This window comes from Grampus griseus (assembly GCF_964374135.1).
Source record: "Grampus griseus genome assembly, chromosome: 3".
Taxonomy (NCBI): domain Eukaryota; kingdom Metazoa; phylum Chordata; class Mammalia; order Artiodactyla; family Delphinidae; genus Grampus; species Grampus griseus.
In genome coordinates this window covers 156574794-156596971 of record NC_139019.1, presented here as the reverse complement: position 1 = coordinate 156596971, position 22178 = coordinate 156574794, and the positions used below count along the sequence as shown (strand labels likewise).

At 52.9% G+C, this 22178-nt stretch overlaps 2 protein-coding genes across 2 annotated transcripts in view; one reads left to right on the top strand and one right to left on the bottom strand.

Annotated features, from left to right (window-relative positions):
- The window catches only part of LOC309819929 (obscurin-like), a gene marked incomplete at its 3' end in the record, with an annotated part of 72473 nt that extends 64299 nt beyond the window's left edge, over positions 1 to 8174 (bottom strand). The window contains exons 1-6 of the mRNA XM_082650364.1: positions 8035 to 8174; positions 3768 to 4780; positions 2349 to 2618; positions 1840 to 2100; positions 798 to 1106; positions 62 to 328 (exon numbers count right to left, since the gene is read on the bottom strand). Coding sequence (XP_082506490.1) covers positions 62 to 328; positions 798 to 1106; positions 1840 to 2100; positions 2349 to 2618; positions 3768 to 4752 — 2092 coding nt within the window. The 5' untranslated portion in view covers positions 4753 to 4780; positions 8035 to 8174. The remainder of the gene's footprint in view (positions 1 to 61; positions 329 to 797; positions 1107 to 1839; positions 2101 to 2348; positions 2619 to 3767; positions 4781 to 8034) is intronic.
- Positions 8175 to 19101: 10927 nt separating this feature from the next.
- Positions 19102 to 21858, top strand: LOC309819928 (ATP synthase subunit beta, mitochondrial-like; the record flags this gene model as incomplete). The annotated part of the gene is made up of 2 exons (XM_082650363.1): positions 19102 to 19144; positions 20806 to 21858. 2 exons carry the CDS (start codon positions 19102 to 19104, stop codon positions 21798 to 21800), a joined length of 1038 nt encoding a protein of 345 aa, XP_082506489.1. The 3' UTR covers positions 21801 to 21858.
- Between the last annotated feature and the right edge of the window lie 320 nt (positions 21859 to 22178).

Genomic DNA, 22178 nt, shown 5'->3' with positions numbered 1-22178 from the left:
CCACTCCTGGAGGAAACGGGGCTCAGAGGGGCCCCAGGGTCAGGGGATGGGGTCTCCCTACCTCGGACCTCCATGCGGATGCTGCTCTCGATACCATTGGCCACGAACTTGAGCTCGGCCCCGTGCAGGCTGACGGGCACCAAGCGAATGGTGAGGCTGTGCCGGGTGCCGTCACGGTGTATCACGTATGCGCTGCTGGCCTTCAGGGCCTGCCCGTCCAGGAACCACTCCCCCGCTGAGGCCGTCGTGAGGTCCACAGAGAAGGTCACCTCGCCGCCTTCCACTGCCTCTACCGCCTTCAGAGGTGTTTTCACAGCCAGCTGCGGGGCTGTGGGATGGGGGCTTCAGGAAGGAGCTGGGCCCCTGCCCTCCTCTCCTCCAATGCCTGGGCCCAAATAACCCCTGCGCTAGGAAGTCCACTGGACAAGCGCATGGAGACCGCGAGCAAAAGTCAGATGCAGGGTGGAGTGAGGACAAGTTACAGCCACCCGAGATCCCCTTCAGATCCCACAAACCCAGTGTGGCAGGGCAGCTGTGTAGCCCAGTGCCCGGGGGCTGGTGGATACAGATAGGTTCCTGGGGGGCTTGAGTCCTGTCTTTGGGTCCCCTGGCCTTCCCACAAAAAAGTCTTCAAGAGCATCAGGACCCTGGGCCCACCCCACTACCGTAAGGAGGACCCATGAGTCACTCTGGCCTCTCCAAGCCTGGGCCACACTCTGGGTCTGGGTGATTCAGGGGCAGATGGCCCCACAGGTTGCTACCAGGGTGCCGGGGAGAACAGAGCCTTCCACACTTACCCAGGTGTACAGTTCCTGGGAACTCGAGGTAGGGGCTGTGGCCAAAGCTGTTCACAGCTGACACCCTGAACTGGAATTCCCCCTCCTCAGCCACGCCAGCCACAGTCAGCTCAGGCACTGCCACCCACTCGTCTTCATGGCACCGGCTCCAGGGGTAGGTGCCCACTCGCTTCTTCTCCACCAGGTAGCCATCGATAGCAACAGGGCGGTCCCCATGGGGTGGTGGCGACCAGCCAAGGGTCACGGAGCTCTCTGTCCTGGCCTTCACCACAGGGGCCTCAGGAGCACGCAGGAGCGGCCTTCTGGGGGCTGAGCAGAGCACGGGCCCATGTCAACAGCTGGGAGCCCCCTCCCCAGGCCCTGGCTCCAGGGTCACAGGAGGATAAAGGGGTTGTCACAGAATTCCCAGCCCTCCCCAGGGGCACTGCCCTGGTGGTCTGAAATGGCCTCAGCCCAAGGGGACTGCCAGCCCAAGAGGACGCTGTGAGCCCATAACCCCAGTCTCAGGTGTGGCCATTTGCAGTGGAAAGAGTGCCCGGGCTTCAGGGGCCTCCCTGAGCTGTCCACGTGGCCTGGAAAGGAACTCTTTCCAGTCCTCAGCCTTGACTCCATGGGGATATTGGGCTGGATGATGGTTGAGGCAAGGCACAATGACCCTTCCAAGGGTGCTGAGACCCACGTGCAGGGTCCCTATCCCCAGCAAAGGGCTGATCCTGGGGGAGCCAATCTCAACACCAAAGGCCACAGAAAGAGGACACACCCACGATGTCACCCCCTACACGCCGTGCTTCTAGAACAACCTGCACTTTCTAATCTGGTTCACAGGGTGGGGGGCCACCAGGACTCCTACTTTGCAGATGCCTAGTGTGACCACAGTGGAGGAGGGTGTCAAACAAACCATGAGCCCCAGAGAACCAGAGCTACAACCTAGGCATTCCCTGCCCCGCACGGCGCTCCCCGCAACAGGCGACAACTCAGAGCAGGGCCCAGTGGACTGTGGGCAGTGTACCCTCTGTGTGACAGGTACTCCCTAGGCCCTTACCTGACACGCAGAACTGGGTGGATGTCCGGCAGCCCCCAGCCACAAAGGCCACCTCACCGGCATCGTCCAGGCTACACTGGGAGACGGTCAGCGTGTGGCACGTGCCTTCGGCAGTAATGGCCACTCGGCCCCCGGCCACCACCTCCTTCTGGTTCCACAGCCAGTGGATGGGGCCCTCTGGCTTGGCCAGCTCCACACAGAACACGGCCGTGTCTCCCACTCGCCCAGCTGTCTTCCTCGGGAGCTTTCGAAGGAGGTTGCCTGGGGTGGGCAGAGGAGCAGTGGGGAAGGGGAGGGGGAAGGGCTGCAACTGGTCAGAGAGACCCCTGTAGGCCTGTCCCACCCCTACCTCCTTCCCGCCCCTGTCCCCCGAGTGCCCACCCCGCCCCTCCCTGACGCACCCCTCGTGCCAGGGTCCTGCCCACCCCACCCGCCCACTACCTACGCCGCTTGCCCAGCTCCTGTGAGACCCGGACCCTGCCCAGTCCCTGGGCCCCCTGCCTGCCCACCTTGCACCGCCAGCTCGGCCACCGTGCGACTGCCCTCTGCCGTCTCGCAGATGTACACAGCATCGTCATCGGAGGTGACGTTGAGCACGGTCAGCCGGCGCTCAGCGCCTGCCTCCTCGATGAGGTACTTGGCACCGGCCCACAGCCGCGTCTCCTCCTTATACCACGCAGTCTCCATGGGCGGCTGCGGCACCTCACACTGGAACGTGGCCGACGCTTTCTCTGGCACCTCCAGGTCCTGCAGCCGCTTTCTGAAGGGCACCTTGGGCTCTGCGGAAAAAGAGCTCAGGTGAGTGGGGCGCGGAGAGGGAAGAGGGGCAGGCAGGAGGGGTGACGGAGGGGGCGGTCAGGGGGCGAGGAGGAGGGTGAGCGGAAGGAGGGGGGCAGGGTAAAGGGACGTGTAAGGCTGGGGTGGAGGCAGGGAGCCAGGACAGGGGTTGGAGGGGCTTTGGGGGCAGAGGGTGGTGGGTGGGAGGGCAGAGGAGCTGTAAGGAGGGGACAGAGGGAGGTAGGGGTATAGAAAAGGAGGGAGGACAGAGGAGAGGGAAGAGAACTTAAAGGAAAGAGCCCCCCGCCCAAAATATAAGGAGAAGTCTGGAAGAGAAAAGGAGAAATGAGGCAGGTGAAGCCACAGCAAGCAGCCCCACTGAGCAGGCCCCTAGGCTGGTCCTGGACAGGCAGGATGGGTTGGGTTCACACAGCAGTGAGGCCACTGTACTGGCCTGCGGAATCGCTCAACTCCAGGAGCGCACTTCCGTGTGAAAAACGAGGAAACTGAGGCACACACACAAAGGTTGAAGCGCCCTACTGGAGATCCTACAGCTGGTAAAAAGTGGAGGTGGGACTCCAACCACTTCAAGAGGCTGGTCTTAGGAAACAAGAGTAAACAGCCCTCCAGCGAATTCTGATGGTGTTGATAACAGCTGCCCCGGTGCCCTGGGGGAGCCCCCAGACCTGGACATGAGCCTGCACACTGACCCAGAACCACCTTCAAGCTGCACCCTGGTGCAGCCCCAGCCTGAGGCCTCCGACAGCGCAAGGTTTGTCCTTGCTCCTGCCCTCCTTCCAGCTCTGCCAGGGAGACCCCCTTAGCATCCTGTAGGAGGGGTGGAGAGCCAGGTCACCCTCAGCCTGGAGAGAGCAGGCTCAGCCACTGGGCACCCTGACCATCTCCCAGAGGGAGGGGGTGTTAGTGACAAAGCACTTTGTTGTATACTCGTGTTACTCTCACACAGACAATGGAACAGAACAGCGAGAGCTGCCAAGACCTCCAACCACGGATTCCTCTACCAGACAGGCACAGGGTGGGGAGATGGCAGCAGCAGCCAACGCTGGAAGGAAAAGACAGGAGGCCTGGGGAGGAGCCTCTGCCTGTGCTCACTGCGCACAGTGACCTCGTGCCCGGCGCCAGGAGCTCACCTCGCACGACGACTAGCACGGAGCTGTAGGTCTGGCCCACGAGGTTGGACGCCGTGCAAGTATAGAGGCCACAGTCTGACTGCTTGCAGAAGAGGATCTTGAGCACGAAGTTCTCCTGCGCGTCCTCATACACCACATGTCGCCGGCCCTCGGCCACCAGCTGCCCATCCTTCTTCCACACTATCTCAGGCTTGGGCTCACCCGTCACGAAGCAGCTGAGGCGCGCGTGCTTGCCCTCAGTCACCGTGCAGGTGCGCGTGCAGGCGCTGCGTGGCGAGGCCGGGGCGCCCTCGGTGCGCATGGCCTCGCGCCGCAGCTGCAGGTGCGCCAGGAGCATGGCTGTGGAGGCCCCAGGTGGGCAGTCTGCGTCTGTTTCCTTGTCCACTGAAAGTCCGGCGGCGGCACTAGCGGCGCCCAGCGGGTTCTCCGCGTGCACCGTGTAAGTGCCGCTGTCGCGCGGCCGCGCAGCCAGGATGCGCAGCGCGCTCGCCTCGCCGCTCGCCTCCACGCGCACTCGGGGAGCTTCCAGCGCGCCCAGGCGCCGCCCATCCTTGGCCCAGCTCACAGACATCGGCGGCGAACCGCGCACGCGGCAGCGGAAGGTGGCCTCGGCTCCCTCGCGCACGCGGATGGATGTGGGCCGCAGCAGAAAGTGGGGTGCCTGCTCGGCGCACGCTGCCTCGGCGTCCACCTGCAGGCCGACCGCCGCGAAGGCTTCGCCGATGGCGTTGCGCGCACGGCATACATACTGCCCGCTATCACCCAGCGCCAGGTCCAAGATGGTGAGGCGGTACAGGTCGCCGTCCTGGGCCAGGCGGAAGCGAGTGCCCGCCTCCACCTGCTGCAGGTCCTTCTCCCAGCTGACCTGCGGCGTGGGGTTGCCCACGATCTGGCAGCTCAGCGTGGCGTCTTTGCCCACCGACACCACGAAGGCCTTGGGCCGGGTTAGGAAGCGAGGTGCACCACTGAACGAGGAGTGATCCATGGTGGTGGCGGGGGGGAGGTGAGGGAACCTGCGAGTGGTGTGAGGGGGAAGGACAGAGTGGGGATGAGACTCTGCTGTGCTTAGAGCCCCTCGCCTTTTCCCCACGTGGCCACTTCACCTGTCCTGGAAAATCCAGCTTAATCCAGGGTAAAGCCCTCCACATGGCCCCTCTTCCCCATCCAGGTGCCGTCTCCCCTGACACACCCCACCCCTGCAGGTAGCATCACCAGATGGTATGGTGGTCCAGAAGTGTCGATTTGCCTCTTTCTGGACCCACCCCACCACCACCACCAAATGGGCTCTTTTTCATTGGCAGGAGCGTCTCCTCCCTCTCGTCCCAGCGCCAGGCCTGCTGCCCCAACTCAAGGTCCAGCTGAGCACCTGTCCCAAAACACCACACCAGCACCAAGCTTGCCCTCCTCCCTGTGCGGCATGTGCCACGCTGTACCTCATCACAAAGACCTTCCTTCCCTGTCCCACCTGGGCCACTCCACCTGCCAGTAGGTGTCCTGTCCCCTCCCCACACACTGTTGCTTCCTAGAGTCTGAAACTCCAACCTACCTAGTCTCCCCCAGTCACAGAGAGGCCACTCTCTGCACTCTGACAGGGCCTGGCTGTGGAAGCTCACAGTAAGTGCCCACTACTGGCCTGTCCCCTCTGTCTAAGGCACACCAGAGGTCACAGGTTCTTCACCCCAGCAGACTCTCGTACGAACCATCTGTTTGGCATGTCTGCTTTGTTCCCCATCCTCCCACCTCGGTGACTTCCCCCACCCAAGAGTTTGGGCTCCACTGCAGGCTGTATGCACAGCTGCCTAGCCCTCCTCACTGGGCATTCCACAACAGAGAGCCCTCTACACAGGGCCTGTCCCGCCTGAAGCTGTCCTGGGCCGGGTCACATCTCACCTCTCCTGGGATCCCCCTCCTCCTCTGGACCCCTGAGGGGGTGTGCTCATCAATGAGCAAAAAATGGAAATCCTGCAGCTTGTGGGGTGGGGGCTCCTCCAGCACACAGGGCTGCCCACCCCTCCTCACCCTGAGTGCCTGCTTCCTTCCCCCAGGAATTGGAATGGGGAGGGGCAGGGGCAGTCAGTCAATGGTGTGTCTGTGGAGGACAATCAGAGAATCCCCCAGAAAGAGGCAAGGAGTTCCAGGCTGAGAATGGGCAGGCCGGCTAGCCAGGCCCAACTGGGGTTCCTGCAGGTAACGTAGTCACTCTGCAGATCTTAGCTGAGGCTCCACTGGCTGTGGCTCTGCCGACTGGACACCGTGCAGGGATGGGGCTGGTGCCATCAATGCCAAAGGCCCCAGGCTGACTCTGGCCTCTGCCCACTCCAGGTTGGGCACCGCTGGCCTCCAGCACAGGTGGGTGAGGTGAAACTGGGCCTTGCCTACACAGGGGCTTCTGTAAAGAGAGCCAACACAAATGGACCCCACGGGGCCCTGGGCTGTCCCCAAGTGCCTTAACTCTCTTCACGCCAAGAGCCGGGCCATCAGCATGGGATGCCCACCATGGGACAAATGGGGCAACGTCCCCAGGCCCTCCAGCTCCCCATCCTGTGATTTAGGACCTAATCCCCTTAATCCCCTTCAAGGAGGTGAGCTGGGACCATGCTGCTGACTCACTGTGCAGTCAGCACCTCTGCCCCGCCCCCAGCTCCCCCACGGCCTGGCTGGGCACTTGGCCTGGGAAGGACCTGGGCAGGTGGCCACCCACCTCCATGGACACCCTCCTGGGCCTCAGCGTCCCTCTGTGGAAAGACTACTTTGACACCAGTTCCCCAGGGCCCTGAGTTCTGGGCTCTTCCCAGCACACCACTGCCTCCTGAATTACACAGTTGCTCTGTGGGTTCCCCAAGGCAGGACGTGGCATCCTCCCCCTGCCACACCCAGAGCAGCTGTGGGAGACAACTGTTCTGAGCTCATAAGTGAGTATATGCAGGGGACAGGGGGCCACTTCCACAGCTGGCAGCCTCTGGGGGCCAGGAGGACAGGGATGGGGAGGGAGGTCTCATCTCTGCACAGGCTCAGGGGGAGCCAGCTCTCAGCAGGTGCAGAAGGGTGGGCAGAGACCCCAAGAACCTCTAAAGCCACCGGGGATGCGCTCCCTGTCTAGGGCCTATATGCCCCACCCTCACTGCGGCAGACCCGTGGAGGTCTAAGGGGGCTCACCCAGACAAGACACCCCTTGACACCCCATACCAGGCAGGCATCCCCACTGGGCAGCAGGGACAAGGCACCCCAAGGTATGCCCCAGGACTCTGGAGCTGCCTTCATCCAAGCTGAGTGTGGGGCAGTGACCACCCAAGGCCCCTCTGGGCATAGGGTCACCTGCAGTGTCCCCCTCCTCCTCCTGCCATGTTGGGGGCTGGGGCTACTGGAGCTGCAGCCACAAGGGAAGGACAGGAGTTTCAGGAGGAGACACTGGGCCAGGACCTCAACCCCAGCTTCTCAAGGAAGCCTCTTCCTCTCACAGATGCCCACCTGGGAAGGCAGTTCCCTGTGGACCCCACTCGGGCTCCTTAGCCCCTTGGAGGCCCCAGCTTGGCACTGGCAGGATCTTCACTCTGAGGCCAAGACCCTCCCCCTTGCAAGCCTGCCAGGGAGCCTTGTGGCTGACCCATGCCACACCCACAGCCCCTCCACCCTTGCTTTTCCAGAACTCGGGGTCCTTGTGGGTCTTGGGCCATTTTCCAGATGAGTCCAGAGTGGGAAGTGGCTCACAGCCTCAGAGCAGAACCTTGGGCGGCCCCCTCCCAGAAGCCCTGTCCCCCCAGTTTGCCCCCAACCCTGTGGCCCCCACACCCTTCCAGAAAAGACTTCAAAGGGAAGCTCCCGCAGTCTGTGCCTTTCCCTGAGACCCCTGGGCCTTCCAGCTTCCTGAACTCCAGGGGAAATTCTTTCCTGGAGTCAGGTGTCACTGGCCCTCTGGCTGTCCCCTCCGCTGAGCCAACAGGCCCAAAATAGCCCCAGCTGTCAGCGGGCATCCATCTCAACAGAGCTGGGGGCAGGGCCAGCCAGACCCTCAGGGCACTGGGCAAAGGAGGAGGTGGGTGCTTCTGACGCCCCCCTCCTCCCCCAGCTGCTCCCTCCCCACATGAGGGTCTGGCTCAGCTCACCAATGGGGCAGGGGCTAGAATCCACGGCCCCAACCCCAGGAGCAGCACCGCCTGGCTGAAACCTTACCCCAGGTCCCTCCATCCCCCAGAGCCATGACCTTCAGCAGAGCCGTCCTCAGGGACACTGGATGGCCCCCCACCCCGCTTGCTCTCTGCCTCCTCACCTGTCTCTACCAGCGGGACTGGGCAGCACCCAGGCGAGGCGCTCAGATGCTGGGGCAGGGGCTGCTGGGTCTCACCTCCCTCCGAGGGCCCAGGACCGACAACGTTCCCACCCAGCAGCCCGCACTCCTGCCGGTTCTCAAACTGGACAGGGACAAAAGGACAGGCGGGTGCTATCAGCTGAAGGAGACTGGGCCCGCCCCCACCCCGCCCCCACCGCCACCAGCCCGCCCAGCCGAGCTCCAAAATAGCCTGGGTGTCACTGCCCCAGATTTGGTTTCACCCCTGGCCCCAGGGAGGCAAAGGGCAGAGGCTCGGGGCGGCTGGGGGAGGAGGAGGCCTGTGTGTTCCAGTAATGTTGCAGGTGGGGCAGGGGCCCCAACTCGTGAGGACCCCTGCTCAGACCAGCGTCCTGGAGTGCAGGGAGGGAAGGAGAATGGGGGATCCATTACCACCCCCAGGAGCACCCAGGACCATCCCCCAGAGGGGAACAGAACCACCCCCAGATGACCAGTCACCTGAGAGTCCTGCAGCCTCTTGGTAGAGGCAAGCAGCTAGGAGCCCAGCACAGATGCCCAAGGGTCGGCACCCCTCCACCCTAACCACACATGCGACTGGGGTAGGTTCTTTATCCCTGGTCACTCCAGGCAGCACCTGGCCTGGCTGGGTGTCCATGGCATCTTTACATGGGAGTGAGGGTCCCTGACACCCCATCCTGAGACCTTCACTTCCCAGGGACTAGGGACCCAGCCCCAAGGGGTGGGCAGGCAGGACGGGGGCAGGTGGTGTGGGTGGTACATGATGCTTCACGCCCCAGGATGGCTGCCCCCCATCCCCATGACTCCAGTGCGGCGACAGGGTGAATGGGGTGCTGGGCCCACCAAGGAGAGAAGGTGGGCTTCGCTTAGCAGGGGCCTAATGGGGAGCCAGAGAAGGCCATCTGGTAAGAGTCCTGGGGCCTCTCTTGGGAAGAAGCTGACCCACCAGTGTTAGGCGGTGGGGGAGCTGCTCTCTGCCTACCATCACCCCCTGCTCCTGAGCCAGCACCAGGGCATTATGTTCCTGCCCGGTACCCGCAGCCTGGGGGCTGAACCACGTCCTCAACCCATCTATGCCCTCTACACCCAGGCCTATATCCAGTGGGAAAACCCAGGCTCTGAGCACAGACCAGTACCTGAGCTACCCAAAGTCTCAGTCAGCTCAGGCCACCAAAACAAAGACCACAGACTGGGGGACTTAAACATAGACATTTATTTTAGAGTTCTAGGGGCTGCAAGTTCGACATGAAGGTATTGGCAGGTTCCACGTTGGCTAACAGACTTTCTTTCTGGTAAACAGATGGCACATTCTCTCTGTGTCCCAACTTGGTGGAGAGAGTGAGCTCTGATGTCTCTTCCTCTTCTCATAAGGGCAATAATCCCACCATGGGGGCCAACCCCATAACTTCATGTAACCCCATTCATCACCCCCCTCCATCCCCCTCCCTGCCTGTGGTCCTCCACAGCTCACCCTCCTCCTCTTCTGTCCTCCCTCCCTGTCCTGTGATCTACCTCCATGCCTCAGCTGCTCTTAGGACCAGCCCGACCCCACTCTGCTTGCAGACAGATCCCTGGTCACCAGCTACAGCCAATGGACCTACACATCACTGTGCACTTGAAAGATGTCAGCTCTCCTGGGTGTTCTCCATCTCTGCAGAGAAGGTGCCTAGTGCCCAACCGATGTATTTTTCAACAATCCACATACTTGCTGCACCCCATGGAAACTGCATCGTCCACCCTCATCATCCTTGGCAGGGAGAGTGGATAACATCACCCACCAGGTCACCTTGGACTATGAGTCACCCACCTGTCAATCTGGGGGGACCACAGGCTTCAAGGGTCCTGGGCCCTATCTATCTTCTCTACCTGGCCTGAGACTCTTGTGCTAACATTCCCATGAGTAGAGTAAATGCAAAACCAAGTGGGTCTCCCAGGGTGTCTCAAATGTTATCATGTACAAGTCCTGTGTGATCATGTCAAAAGTCTGTGGTTCCAGTGCAATTGTGAAGATGAAGTTGTATATTCTGGGGAGAAAGAGGGTTTCATTTCCCTTCTGAATGTTTTAAATGCTCGACCAGCTTGTGAATAACACAGATGAAGGAGATGCAAACTCCCATATGGAAAACAAACACACAATAACACTTTGCAGTGTTTCATATCAAGAGTTTATTGGATCTTCCCCAAAATGGTGTTTTTGAAAATTTTACTGCAGAGAGACCTGAGGTTCAGAGAAGTTAGAATGATTTGCTTATCTTTATACAAATGACAGTGCTTAACCAAGTTTCTCCTGAGAATAAATGACAAACAGCCTGCAAGACCAGGGAGATGTAACAACTCAATGTATCACCACAGCCTGCATAACATCCTGGAACAAAAAGGGGACATTAGGGCTTCCCTGGTGGCGCAGTGGTTGAGAACCCGCCTGCTGATGCAGGGGACATGGGTTCGTGCCCCAGTCTGGGAAGATCTCACATGCCGCGGAGTGGCTGGGCCCGTGAGCCATGGCCGCTGAGCCTGCGCGTCCAGAGCCTGTGCTCCGCAACGGGAGAGGCTGCATCAGTGAGAGGCCCGCGTACCGCAAAAAAAAGAAAAAAAAGGGGACATTGATGGGAAAGCTGGTGAAATCCAAATAAAATCTGGAGTTTGGTTTTGAAAAATTGTGTAAATGGTTAAAAATTCCTTGGTGGGGTAATGGGGGCAGGGTGAAAAAGCAAAAAGTTTGAAGAGAGATGACCAGGTGAAAATTCTGCACGTATGTAGGTAGATAAGGGTTTTTAAATCATACTATGGCTTTTAGTGGAGAAACGTTGGAAAGAATTTAATGCCCACCTATATTATAATGGATAAAGAAATGATTGTGTCATCGGGCAATGTGTGCTACACATCAGTTTAAAAAATGAACTGGAATTGTATCCACAGGGCTAACTCTAAAACACATAATGTCAGTAAATAAATTAAGTAATCAAATGAAAAAAAAAAAACAATCCAAAGTCAGGAGCTCGCATTTCCCCGAGCCTCTGTTGGTTTCTGGTGTGTCCACCACCTCCCCTTGGCCACAAGAGGCTAAACCTGCAGCTGGAAGCTGAGGGAGGGGGAGGAGGGGCAGGTGGAGGGTCAGAGAGGAGCTGAGGCCAGAGCTAAGCAGGGGAGAAGAATGTGCCAGAAACACGAGGGAGGGAGGCCCTGCCAGGCAGGACAGCCTAGGTGAGGATCGCAGGACCTGCAGAGACCTCCCGGGGCCTTCGTCTGTCCACAGGACCTTTGGGACCCTGAGCTCAGAAGTGCAGACCCCGGAAACAGCCCCAGGATGTCCTCCCCATGGCAGGACTAGAAAGGGGCCTGGGGTTGAGGGGCCAGGAGGAAGAGAGGAACCCAAGGGATATCCTGGGCTGACTGCTGACCACCAGCTATGCAGACCGGCAGCGGGAGAGGCTAGCGACCAGGCCTGGCTCTGCACAGGTGATGGCCTCGCTCATCAGGTGGAAGTGGGGGGGCCACCAAGAAGAGGGAGCTGGCTCTGAGCGTACTGGGCTGGACGGGCCTCTGGAAGAAGGCATCCGTGGGCCCCCGGGGACAAGGAGAGCTGGCACTGTGAGAGGCAAGGCCAGAGCTCCAGGGACACTCACATCCAGAGGAGAGAGACCAAAGGGGTGAGGGGCTTATCAGCACCCCATTTGTCTTCCCATCCACATGGTGGACTGTCTCCTTTTGGATCTGAGTGCACACCCCATGCCAAGGCTGGAATTGTCCTGGTCCCCACCTGGGGACCTCGTTCCAGGATGTGTGCCAGTCACCTCCAGGCCTGAGCTTAGCATCCCCGCCAGGACCACAGTGAGCCCCAAGATAGGGGACTGCTTTCTCCAGTCCAAGGACCCCAACTGCCCAGGGGCCAGGCCCACGGCAAGGCGGCTACAAAACCCAAGAGACAAGACAAGTGCTACTGAGAGGAGGTTATCGCAAAATTGCACCGTGTGCAGTGCAAGAAATGGTGAGGCCCAAACTTGGTTTCAAGAAAATGCTACACAAGACACCACAGTTATCTGGAAGATGAAGCACCTGATTTCCTCAGCAACGGCCACAAAAGGTTGTCTCAGTGATTGACAGCTTTCCAAGCTGTTAGGAGAACTGACAGCAGAGAAAACAATAAAATGGATCGTGCTTGACATCAGGGTCGGTGTAGGTAAGACTGGCTTTTAGTGGAGAAGCCTCGAGACATCACCAGGGAGTAAATACGTGCCCAGGGCAGGAACGGAGCCCACCATCACCCACGTTCCAATGTCAGAAACCACAAAAGGACTGAGAAAAACATCCAGAAAACTCTTGGTAAATTGATAACTGTGGTTATCATTAGAAGTGGGGGAGTTTTAACTTGACGTACTTGTATATTATTTAAAATTTGAACACCAAGCATGTATTCCTTTGCAAGAAAAAGAAGTGAAAGACAGGACTTCCCTGGCAGTCTAGTGGTTAAGACTCTGCACTTCCACAGCAGGGGGCAGGGCTTGATCCCTGGTCGGGGAACTAAGACCCCCACATGCTGCACAGTGTAGCCAAAAAAAAAAGAAGTGAAAGACAAAAATGAGTTCCAAGAAACTAAGTGGCTGTGGGAGTTCCCTGGGGTGCAGGTCTCCTCACCCGCCCCTTACTGACAGCCCCCCCACAAAGGTGACCCAAGAGTGGATCAGAGTAGACACTCCACCAAGACCACGCAAGAGATAAAGTCCAGCTGTCCCAGGGGGTGGGAAATGCAGATTCTAAATAAAGCGTTCTGTAAAGTGATGCTGCAATGTTTTCATGGAAACACCAGTTTTCTTTTCAACTAGCTTTAATACAGATATCCCACTTCAAAGTAAACTTTCTCCAGTAATATTTCAGGATCAAAATAAAATCTATTTGGAGCAAATAAAGTTGATTCTGCCCCGAGTAAAGTACTGACAATAGACACCAGACACAATAGATTGATAGTAAAGTCTTGATAGACATATAGTAAAGTATTGACAATAGATACCTCAAAAACTAAAATCATTTCCCTTATGTAAACAACCTAATTCAGTTTTTGAAAATAGAACCTTATTCACAATGTTATTAATGTGTGTTAAATTGCACCATAAAGATAAGAAGATCTCTGTCTTTTTCCGTATGTTGCCCTGGTCTGCTCCTCTCTGTAGTAATACACATCAGACTACTTCGTAACGTTCATACAACGACAATAAAATGTTATTACGGTGGAAAAGATCTCTGATTCCAATCCTCTCATTCTCCTAAACATAGTTCAAAACTGGGTTATCCTTTTTGTTTCCATTTCAAGACCAAAGTTTGGAGCCTCCTCATTTTTATTTTTGGATGCCACTTTTTAAAAAAAAAATCATCCATTACAAACTTAGGCTGATTAATGCCATAATTGAGAAATCTAAAGGAAATGTTACTTTCTCAAACAAAGTAAATTGTTTGGAAAATTACCAAATGAAATACAAGCTCACTTCTGTCACTGTAAGATTGAATTGTAGGTGTTTGTAACAATGAAGGCTCCATGCCCATCAGGCAAAACAGAGGCCACATCATTCAAATGCTTACATCTGGTCTACATCTGGGTACTTCTGGCCGAGGTTTAGAAGAAAAATGACATAATGCAGGGGTTATTCTGTGTTCAGAATTCTGCAAAGCTTTTATACGAAAGGAAAGACAGGGACAGATGGGGAACAGACACTCGAAGGCAGAGGCGCTGGGGACCCTAATGCCCCAGGACAGACCCTCCTTAAGGAAGTGCACCTTGATTTTGTATCTGTTTCTCAGGTGCAGGCTATAAGCTCTTCTGCCCCACCAAGGCAATGCACACACATCTCTCAACACCGGTTATATACTGTCTTAGCTGAAGGCATTGGCAAAGGCCTTTTAAAATCACGCATATTTTCTGAATGCAGTCTTATATGTTTATCTCTAGCATATCACAAGTGTGCAGGAAACGTGTTGGCTTAATTTTAAAATCCTACCTGAGCCAAACCCAAAGAAAGCAAAGTCACAGCCTCAGCCTCCCTCCTAAGATAGTCTGGTGGCCTCATGAGTGGAGAAAGGGGCCTTCACCTGCAGGGGGGCCTGACCTTCAGTCTCACCCCGAAGGCTGTCCCTCCCATGGGGAGTCAGCTGTGCCCACTCCCATTCAAACAGGTGTGTGTTTGGGACGAGCAATTTGGTGCCTTTCTTCATTGGCAACCCAGGCAGGAACAAATTTAGAGATCCTTTTATTCCAGAAGGAATCTGAGAGAGCTCTGAGTCCACAGTGCAGACCTAATGGACTCTCAGAGGGGGCTGTTTTTAGACTACATGTTGTTCCATCAATTAGGGGCAGCACAGCATGACACTGGGAGCTAAACCAGCTGCCACAGACTAAACGTTTGTGTCCCCCCAAAATTCATATGCTGAAATCTAACCCCCAGTGTGTTGATATTAGGAGGTGAGGCTTTTGGGAGGTGATTAGGTTATGAGGGTGGAGCCCTCAGGAATGCGATTAGTGTCCTTATGAAAGAGACCCCAGAGAGCTCCCTTGCCCCTTCCACCACAGGAGGACATAGTAAGAGGTTGGCCGCCTATAAACCAGGAAGCAAGCTCTCACGAGACACCAAAACTGCCAGGACTTAGATCTCAGACTTCCAGCCTCCAGAACTGTGAGAAATATATGTCTGCTGTTTATAAGCCACCCAGTCTATGGTATTTGGCCACAGCAACCCGAAATAAGACACCAACTACAGAAGCAGTTATTGGAAAGGCGACACCTGCATGCTCAAAATTGTAGTTTTCACATCCTCATGACAAAGAATTTCATAAAAAGATTTTTAATGGATTAAACAACTTTAATTTGGTAGACTCAGAAGCAACTGCTGAATCTTACTGAGAACCAAGTCTGCACACCACCAAGCCTCATCAGAGAGTTCATGGTCAGGTACTGGGCAGCTGGGTAGCTAAAACAGTTCAGGGTCTGTGGCATAATGAGAAATATATATCTGGTCTTTGTCCCTGGGTCCTGACACTGAGCTCCTATATCCCTCGGAATTTCCCAGGTGATAGGACTGTCTTTTGTTCTCATGAGGTGACTCTTGGCGGGCTCCTGGATGCTTCCTGGATGGAGGCTGGTCACCAGAAAAATCAAGCTGTGATTAGAAGCTTGAAATCTTCAACCCCACTCCACCCCCATTCTCCAGAGAAGAAAGAGAGTCTGGAAATGGAGTTAATAATTGATCACACCTCCTTTGATCTCCTTTATTATATAATAAACCAGTAAAAATACATAAGTGTTTCCTGAGTTCTGTGAACCATTCTAGCAAATGACTGAACCTGAGAAGGGGGTCATAGGAACCCTGATGTATAGCCAGTAGGTCAGAAGTGTGGGTGGCTCTGGACTTGCGATTGGCATCTGAAATGGGGGTGGCCTTGTGGGACTAAGCCCTTAACCTGTGGGGTCTGACGCTATCTCCAGATAGTTAGTGTCAGAATTGAGTCAAATTGTTGGACACCCAGCTCATACCCACTGAGAATGGGGGAATGCGTTGTAGTTGCTGGAAAACACCCCTGGATCCATCTACTTCTAAAATCTTAAGGGGCATTGTAATAGTAACAAGAAAACTTTACTGAGGATACACTTATTTAACACATGTGAAAAAATAATACCATAAAGTTACAAGGATTGATCATGTTACGTGCATACCCACAGCCATCCTTTATATCCATTTAAAAATTCAAGTTAGTATTTCAAGCTTTGATTCTGTTAACATCTGATAACATGCTATCATACAATGGAATACTGTAAATGTTGAGCACTTGAAATAAATAGCTATTTTGCTTGCAAAATATTAGTCACCTGCAGAAATTACCTAGTGCGAAAAGGCTCTACCTCTCCCTGGGACCTCATGCCTCTGGAAGAATTCTTCTTGTGCCCTTTAAAAGATTTCGTAACCAAGACTAAAGAACCATCACATAATTTTGCAAATAATGCTGGGAGGTGCATCGGCATCCACAGCTATGTTGAACGTCCATCCAACGTTGGAATGAGGCTGGTATTTCTCCAAAACAAGTCTACAAAGCCTTGTGGGGCTTCATAGAGAGAAGGCTCCTTTGTCATCTCCCATTTCTTACCCCATGATATTCACATCACTGCAAAACAGTCCAATCGTCAGGTGGCAGGGGTTTTAAGCCTCTTCCAACACCTTGAGGTTTGAGAACCACAGGCATCAGCCTTAGTTCAGAAACAAGGTTCAGAGGGTCCACTTCTGGGATAGCAGCATGACGAGCTCTGCAGACCCACTCCACAGCAAAACACGTATAACTGGTGAACACTAATAATAATAATAAAAAGAAATTATAATCTCAGAAAATTGTCCTCAGCGCACACAGCAAAAGGAGAGATGTTGATTCAAGAAAATCTACTAAAACTTGGTAAGAATGATGAGTCTGAGGGGATTGACCCAAACGACCCCCAGCTCTGTTTGACAGAACTCCACCTGGGGTGGGTATGGCCAAGAAGATGGGGGTCCCTCTCCCTTCAGCTCCTCATCAGGGGGTATGGCATCTTACCAAGGGGGCAGGCCACCAGCATTTCTCATTCCCTCCAGCTCCAAGGCTGAAGCAGCGAAATTCCTGGTGAGTGTGGCTGAGATTTTGGGGGCACCCTTTCCCTATGCAGTGCCTACTCACTGAATGGAGGCATGGTAGACTGAACATATGGGGGTCCTGATTATCCCGACCCCAAATCACTCATAGAGCAGAGGTTCCACACCAGGAGAAGCAAATCAAGAAGACCAGAGGCTGCCGCTGACAAGAGCATTAGCTCACAGATTCTTCCCAGGGGAAAGGCAGTTCACAGAGGGCTCCAAAGCTCTCCACAAAGGAACTGACCTCATTTGAAACAGAGTGCAGGAATGTTCAAGCCTCAGGGTGCTCTTGAAAACAGTAGCTCCTCTTAATTAAGAGAAAAAAGCTAAACCAAGCCAGTTCACCAGAGAGAACCATGGAAAGAGACAGCTAAGGGGCTTCCCTGGTGGCGCAGTGGTTGGGAGTCCGCCTGCCGATGCAGGGAGCACAGGTTCGTGCCCCGGTCTGGGAAGATCCCACGTGCCGCGGAGCGGCTGGGCCCGTGAGCCACCGCCGCTGAGCCTGCACGTCCGGAGCCTGTGCTCCACAGCAGGAGAGGCCACAGCAGTGAGAGGCCCGTGTACCGCAAAAAAAAAGAGACAGCTAAGAAGAACCTCCTGGGGTAAGAACAAACCTCAGAGACTGGCCTTAAAACTGAACACTAGCCAGAAGACTGTGCAGCAGTTTATGGGCATTGCTGAAAACAGCAGGCCAGTCAGCCAACAGTTAGTGGAGCCCAACAGCTGGGTGTGATATCAACTGAAACAGCTTAATGGAGGGATCAGGAAAGAGATAGTCAGAGAGCCCTCTGAAAATCCCTGCATCCCAGGGTGACTTTGCTTATGCTTAAATTGCACCCTCTGAGGAGTGACACCAAAGGCTTTGCACTGGCGGGGAAACAGACTCACTAAAAGAGTCTAGCTGTATCACTAAGCAAATAACTGGTCCAACAACTGCAAAAACAAGCCCAGAGAAAAAGTAGGGGAATCAGTATCCAGAGTTACCAAAATATATTACCTAAAATATCTGGCTTTCAACGAAAAAATTATGAGACATGCAAAGAACAGCAAAGTGACCAATATGCAGGAAAAAAAAAAAACAGACAACAGAAACTGTGAGAGGGACCAGATGTTGTACTTAACAAAGTTTCACAGCAGCTATCATAACTGTTCAAAGAACTTAAGGAAGCCATGCTGGAAGAAGTAAAGGAAGGTTTCATGATGATGTCTCATTAAATAGAGAACAGCAGTAAAAAAAATTATAAAATGAAACACACACTGGAGGGGTCCAATGGTAGATGTCAATGGCAAAAGAAAGAATCCATGAACTTGAACATAGAGACTGATTGAGATTATGCAATCCAAAGAACAGGGAGAATGAAGAATGAAGAAAATAGACAATCTTAGGGAAATGTGGGACACCATTAAGTGCACTAATATATGCACAAGAAAAACAACTCACCACGCACAAGAGAAGCCCAATATGATTTACAGCTTATTTCTCATCAGAAACCATGACTGCTACAAGGCAGTGGAGATAGGTAGCAAAGAGCGGACTTCCTGGGTACATCATTCTCTGCCACCAAAACAGCGTATCAAACAAAACAGGATCTTAAAAAATGCCAAATCAGAACATTAAAGTAAACACAACATGCTTGAAATTATGTTACTATTATTCAAATTAGTAACTATCCTTAAAATTGATTTCAAATCCTGGGCAACGCTTTAGGCCACCTACTGGGGGAATTGTAATGCTATTGGTTAAATTCTAGAAATTCTCTCATCAGTCCTGGAAGTTTTTTCACAGTGTTCAAGAGGAATTCAGTTGTGATGACTAACTTGGGTGAAAGTCCAAAAATGATCCTGTAATTTGAGAGTTTCAGGAAGCAACACTGATATAAGAATTTAAACAATTTAGGGACTTCCCTGGTGGCGCAGTGGTTAAATCCGCCTGCCAATGCAGGGGACAGGGGTTCAAGACCTGGTCCAGGAAGATCCCACATGCTGAGGAGCAACTAAGCCCACGCACCACAACTACTAAGCCTGTGCTCTAGAGCCCACGAGGCACAACTACGGAAGCCCACATGCCTAAAGCCCATGCTCCGCAACAAGAGAAGCCAGCGCAATGAGAAGCCCGCGCACTGCAACGAAGAATAGCCCCCGCTCGCTGCCCACGCGCAGCAACAGAGACCCAACGCAGACAATAAATAAATATAAATAAATAAATAAATTTATGTTTTAAAAAAAGAATTTAAACAATTTAAAGTAACACAAGGATTTTAATAATATATCCTGTATCCACTAAAATAAATGCCAGGGAATGTATATGAAAAACATTTTTTTGGCCCAAAAGTATTTGCCAAATCTTTGAAAAGGCTTGTGGAAGATCTTTTTGACGTGTCCAAGGAAAATGAACTTCTGGGTGCCCTTGTACTGGTGTCAGCAGTACAGTTGTGAGTCCTCCCTCCCCCTCTCATGGTTTAAAATTAGAGACCATGGGGCCTGGGAGCCACTATGGAACTGCCTCCTGCCCCCAACAGCTGCCTTCCCTCCCTGCAAATGCTAATATTAGGGCTGCACAAATTCCTAGAGTAGAAATTAAGGGCCACAATTAACTGGGTGACTTAACCTGGCAATCTTGCCCTTTTATCATGGTTAGAAACTGGACCTTTTCACAGCCATGGCTTTGCTACAAAGTCACTCAGTTTCTTCAGCTCAACCCCCGTATCTTTGGCCTTTCCAAAGAGCTTCAAGACTCCAACTTATTTTCTCCTGGGCATCAGTTCATACAACATCCTTGTCACCTCGGCCCAGGGCTGTGCTGGACATGCTCTGGACAAAGTTATTTCTAGGGCATACCACAAAGCTGTTCCAGGGCCTCCATGTGGTCACTGTTGGACCTTCAATGGCCAGAGCCAAGGTTAGCACATATAAAAGGGTCACAAGAACAGAGAAAGCTGTCCAAGCAAGAAACAGACCCTATTTTTCTAACCACTGACTCTTGGATGTGAGAGCTCAATTAGGAAGCTGTAGTAATCAAGACAAGACAGTGGCTCAAGAATAGAATAGGAGAGAAGAGAAGAATAGAGAGCCTGGAAACTGGCCTGCACACATTCAGACACTGAGATGTCCCTCCAGAGGACTGGGAAGAATTTTCTAGACAACCAGCTCTCTGAAAAAAATGAAAGCGAGATCACTACTTTGCACCTATCATGGGATGAATGGTATCCCCAGAAAAAGATATGTCGAAGTCCTTACCCCCAGAATCTGTGCTTGGGAGCTATTTAGAGGTAGAGTCTTTGCAGATGCAATCAAATCAAGAGGTCATTAGGATGGGCCCCAACCCAATAACTAGTATCCTTATAAGGGGAAATGTAGACACAGAGGCAAACATGCACTGAGGGAAGATGATGTATGTAAGAACGCAAAGGAAGAAGCCCTTGTGAAGACAAAGGCAGAGATTGTAGTGATACAGTCACAAGTCCAGACCTCCTGGGGCACCAGGAGCTGAAAGAGGCAGAAAGGATCCTTCCTAGAGCCTCTGGAGGGAGCTTGACCCACTGACACTTTGATTTTGTACTTCCATAGGAGAATAAATTTCTGGTGTTTTAAAGCCACCCAATTTGTGGTAATTTATTACAGCAGCCCTAGGAAACGAATATAGTGTCATACACAAAATTCAAGCGGATTAAACATGGAATTACCATGTGACCCTTTAATTCCATTCCTAGGTATGCACTCAAGAAAACTGAAGCATGTCCACACAAAAACTTTCACAGCAACTATTCACAATAGCCAAAAAGTGGAAAAAACTCAAATGTCCATCAACTGATTAACTGATGAATGGATAAACAAAATGTGCTCTATCCTTACAATTGAATATTATTCAGTCATAAAAAGGAATAAAATACTGAAACATGTACAATGTGGATTAATTTTGAAAACATGCTCAGTTAGAGAAGGCAGACACAAAAGGCCATAAACTATATGATTCCTTCAAATGAAATGTTCAGAACAGGCGAATCCAGAGACAGAAAGTGGATTAGTGGTTACCAGGGTCTAGGGGAGGAGAATGGGGAGTGACTGCTTAATGGGTATAGAGTTTCCTTTCGAGGTGATGAAAATGTTTTGCTCTTTGGTGGCTCTGGAGTTGGCAAAACAGTACTGATCATGCAGTTAATCAACAATGTTGCAAAAGCCCATGGTGGTTACTCTGTGTTTGCTGGTGTTGGTAAGAGGACCCATGAGGGCAATGACTTATACCATGAAATGACTGAGTCTGGTGTTATCAACTTAAAAGATGCTACCTGCAAGGTCGCGCTGGCGTACGGTCAAATGAATGAACCGCCTGGTGCTCGGGCCCGGGTAGCTCTGACTGGACTGACTGTAGCTGAATACTTCAGAGACCAAGAAGGTCAAGATGTATTGTTGTTTATTGATAACACCTTTTGCTTCACCCAGGCTGGCTCAGAGATGTCTGCTTTATTTGGCAGAATCCCTTCTGCAGTGGGTTACCAGCCTACCCTGGCCACTGATATGGGTACCATGCAGGAAAGAATCACCACCACCAAAAAGGGATCTATCCCCTCTGTACAGGCTATCTACGTGCCTGCTGATGACTTGACTGACCCTGCCCCTGACACTACCTTTGCCCATTTGGATGCTACCACAGTGCTGTCCCATGCTATTGCTGAACTGGGCAGATATCTAGCTGTGGATCCTCTGGACTCCACCTCTCACATCATGCATCCCAACATTGTTGGCAATGAGCATTATGATGTTGCCTGTGGGGTGCAAAAGATCCTACAGGACTACAAATCCCTCCAGGACATCATTGCCATCCTGGGTATGGATGAACTTTCTGAGGAAGACAAGTTAACTGTGTCCCGTGCATGGAAAATACAGCGTTTCTTGTCTCAGCCATTCCAGGTGGCTGAGGTCTTTACCAGTCATATGGGGAAGGTGGTACCCCTGAAGAAGGCCATCAAAGGATTCCAGCAGATTTTGGGAGGTGAATATGACCATCTCCCAGAACAGGCCTTCTATATGGTGGGACCCATTGAAGGAGCTGTGGCAAAAGCTTATAAGCTGGCTGAGGAGCACTCGTGAGGAGGTCCTTTTGGCAAACTAAGCACTCATCCTCTGTGCTGTCCCTCTCCTTGCCCCTAATCCAAAAATCACAGTTTCCTCTGTAAGCCCCATGAGAGCCTAGACTGAAGACATTGTGTTCTGTCTGAAGAGTATTTCAGATTTACAATAAAATGTACATCCCTCAAAAAAAAAAAGAACCAACACATGAGAATTCCTTGGCAGTCCAGTGGTTAAGACCTGGCGCTTTCACTGCTGGGGCCTGGGTTTTATCCCTGGTCAGGGTGTTAAGATCCCGCAAGCCGTGTGGCACAGCCAAAAAAAAAAAAAAAACACACAGTTTTTAGAAGAAAATTGAGAACATATATATGCAAAAATTTCTTGAACAAAACATAAGAC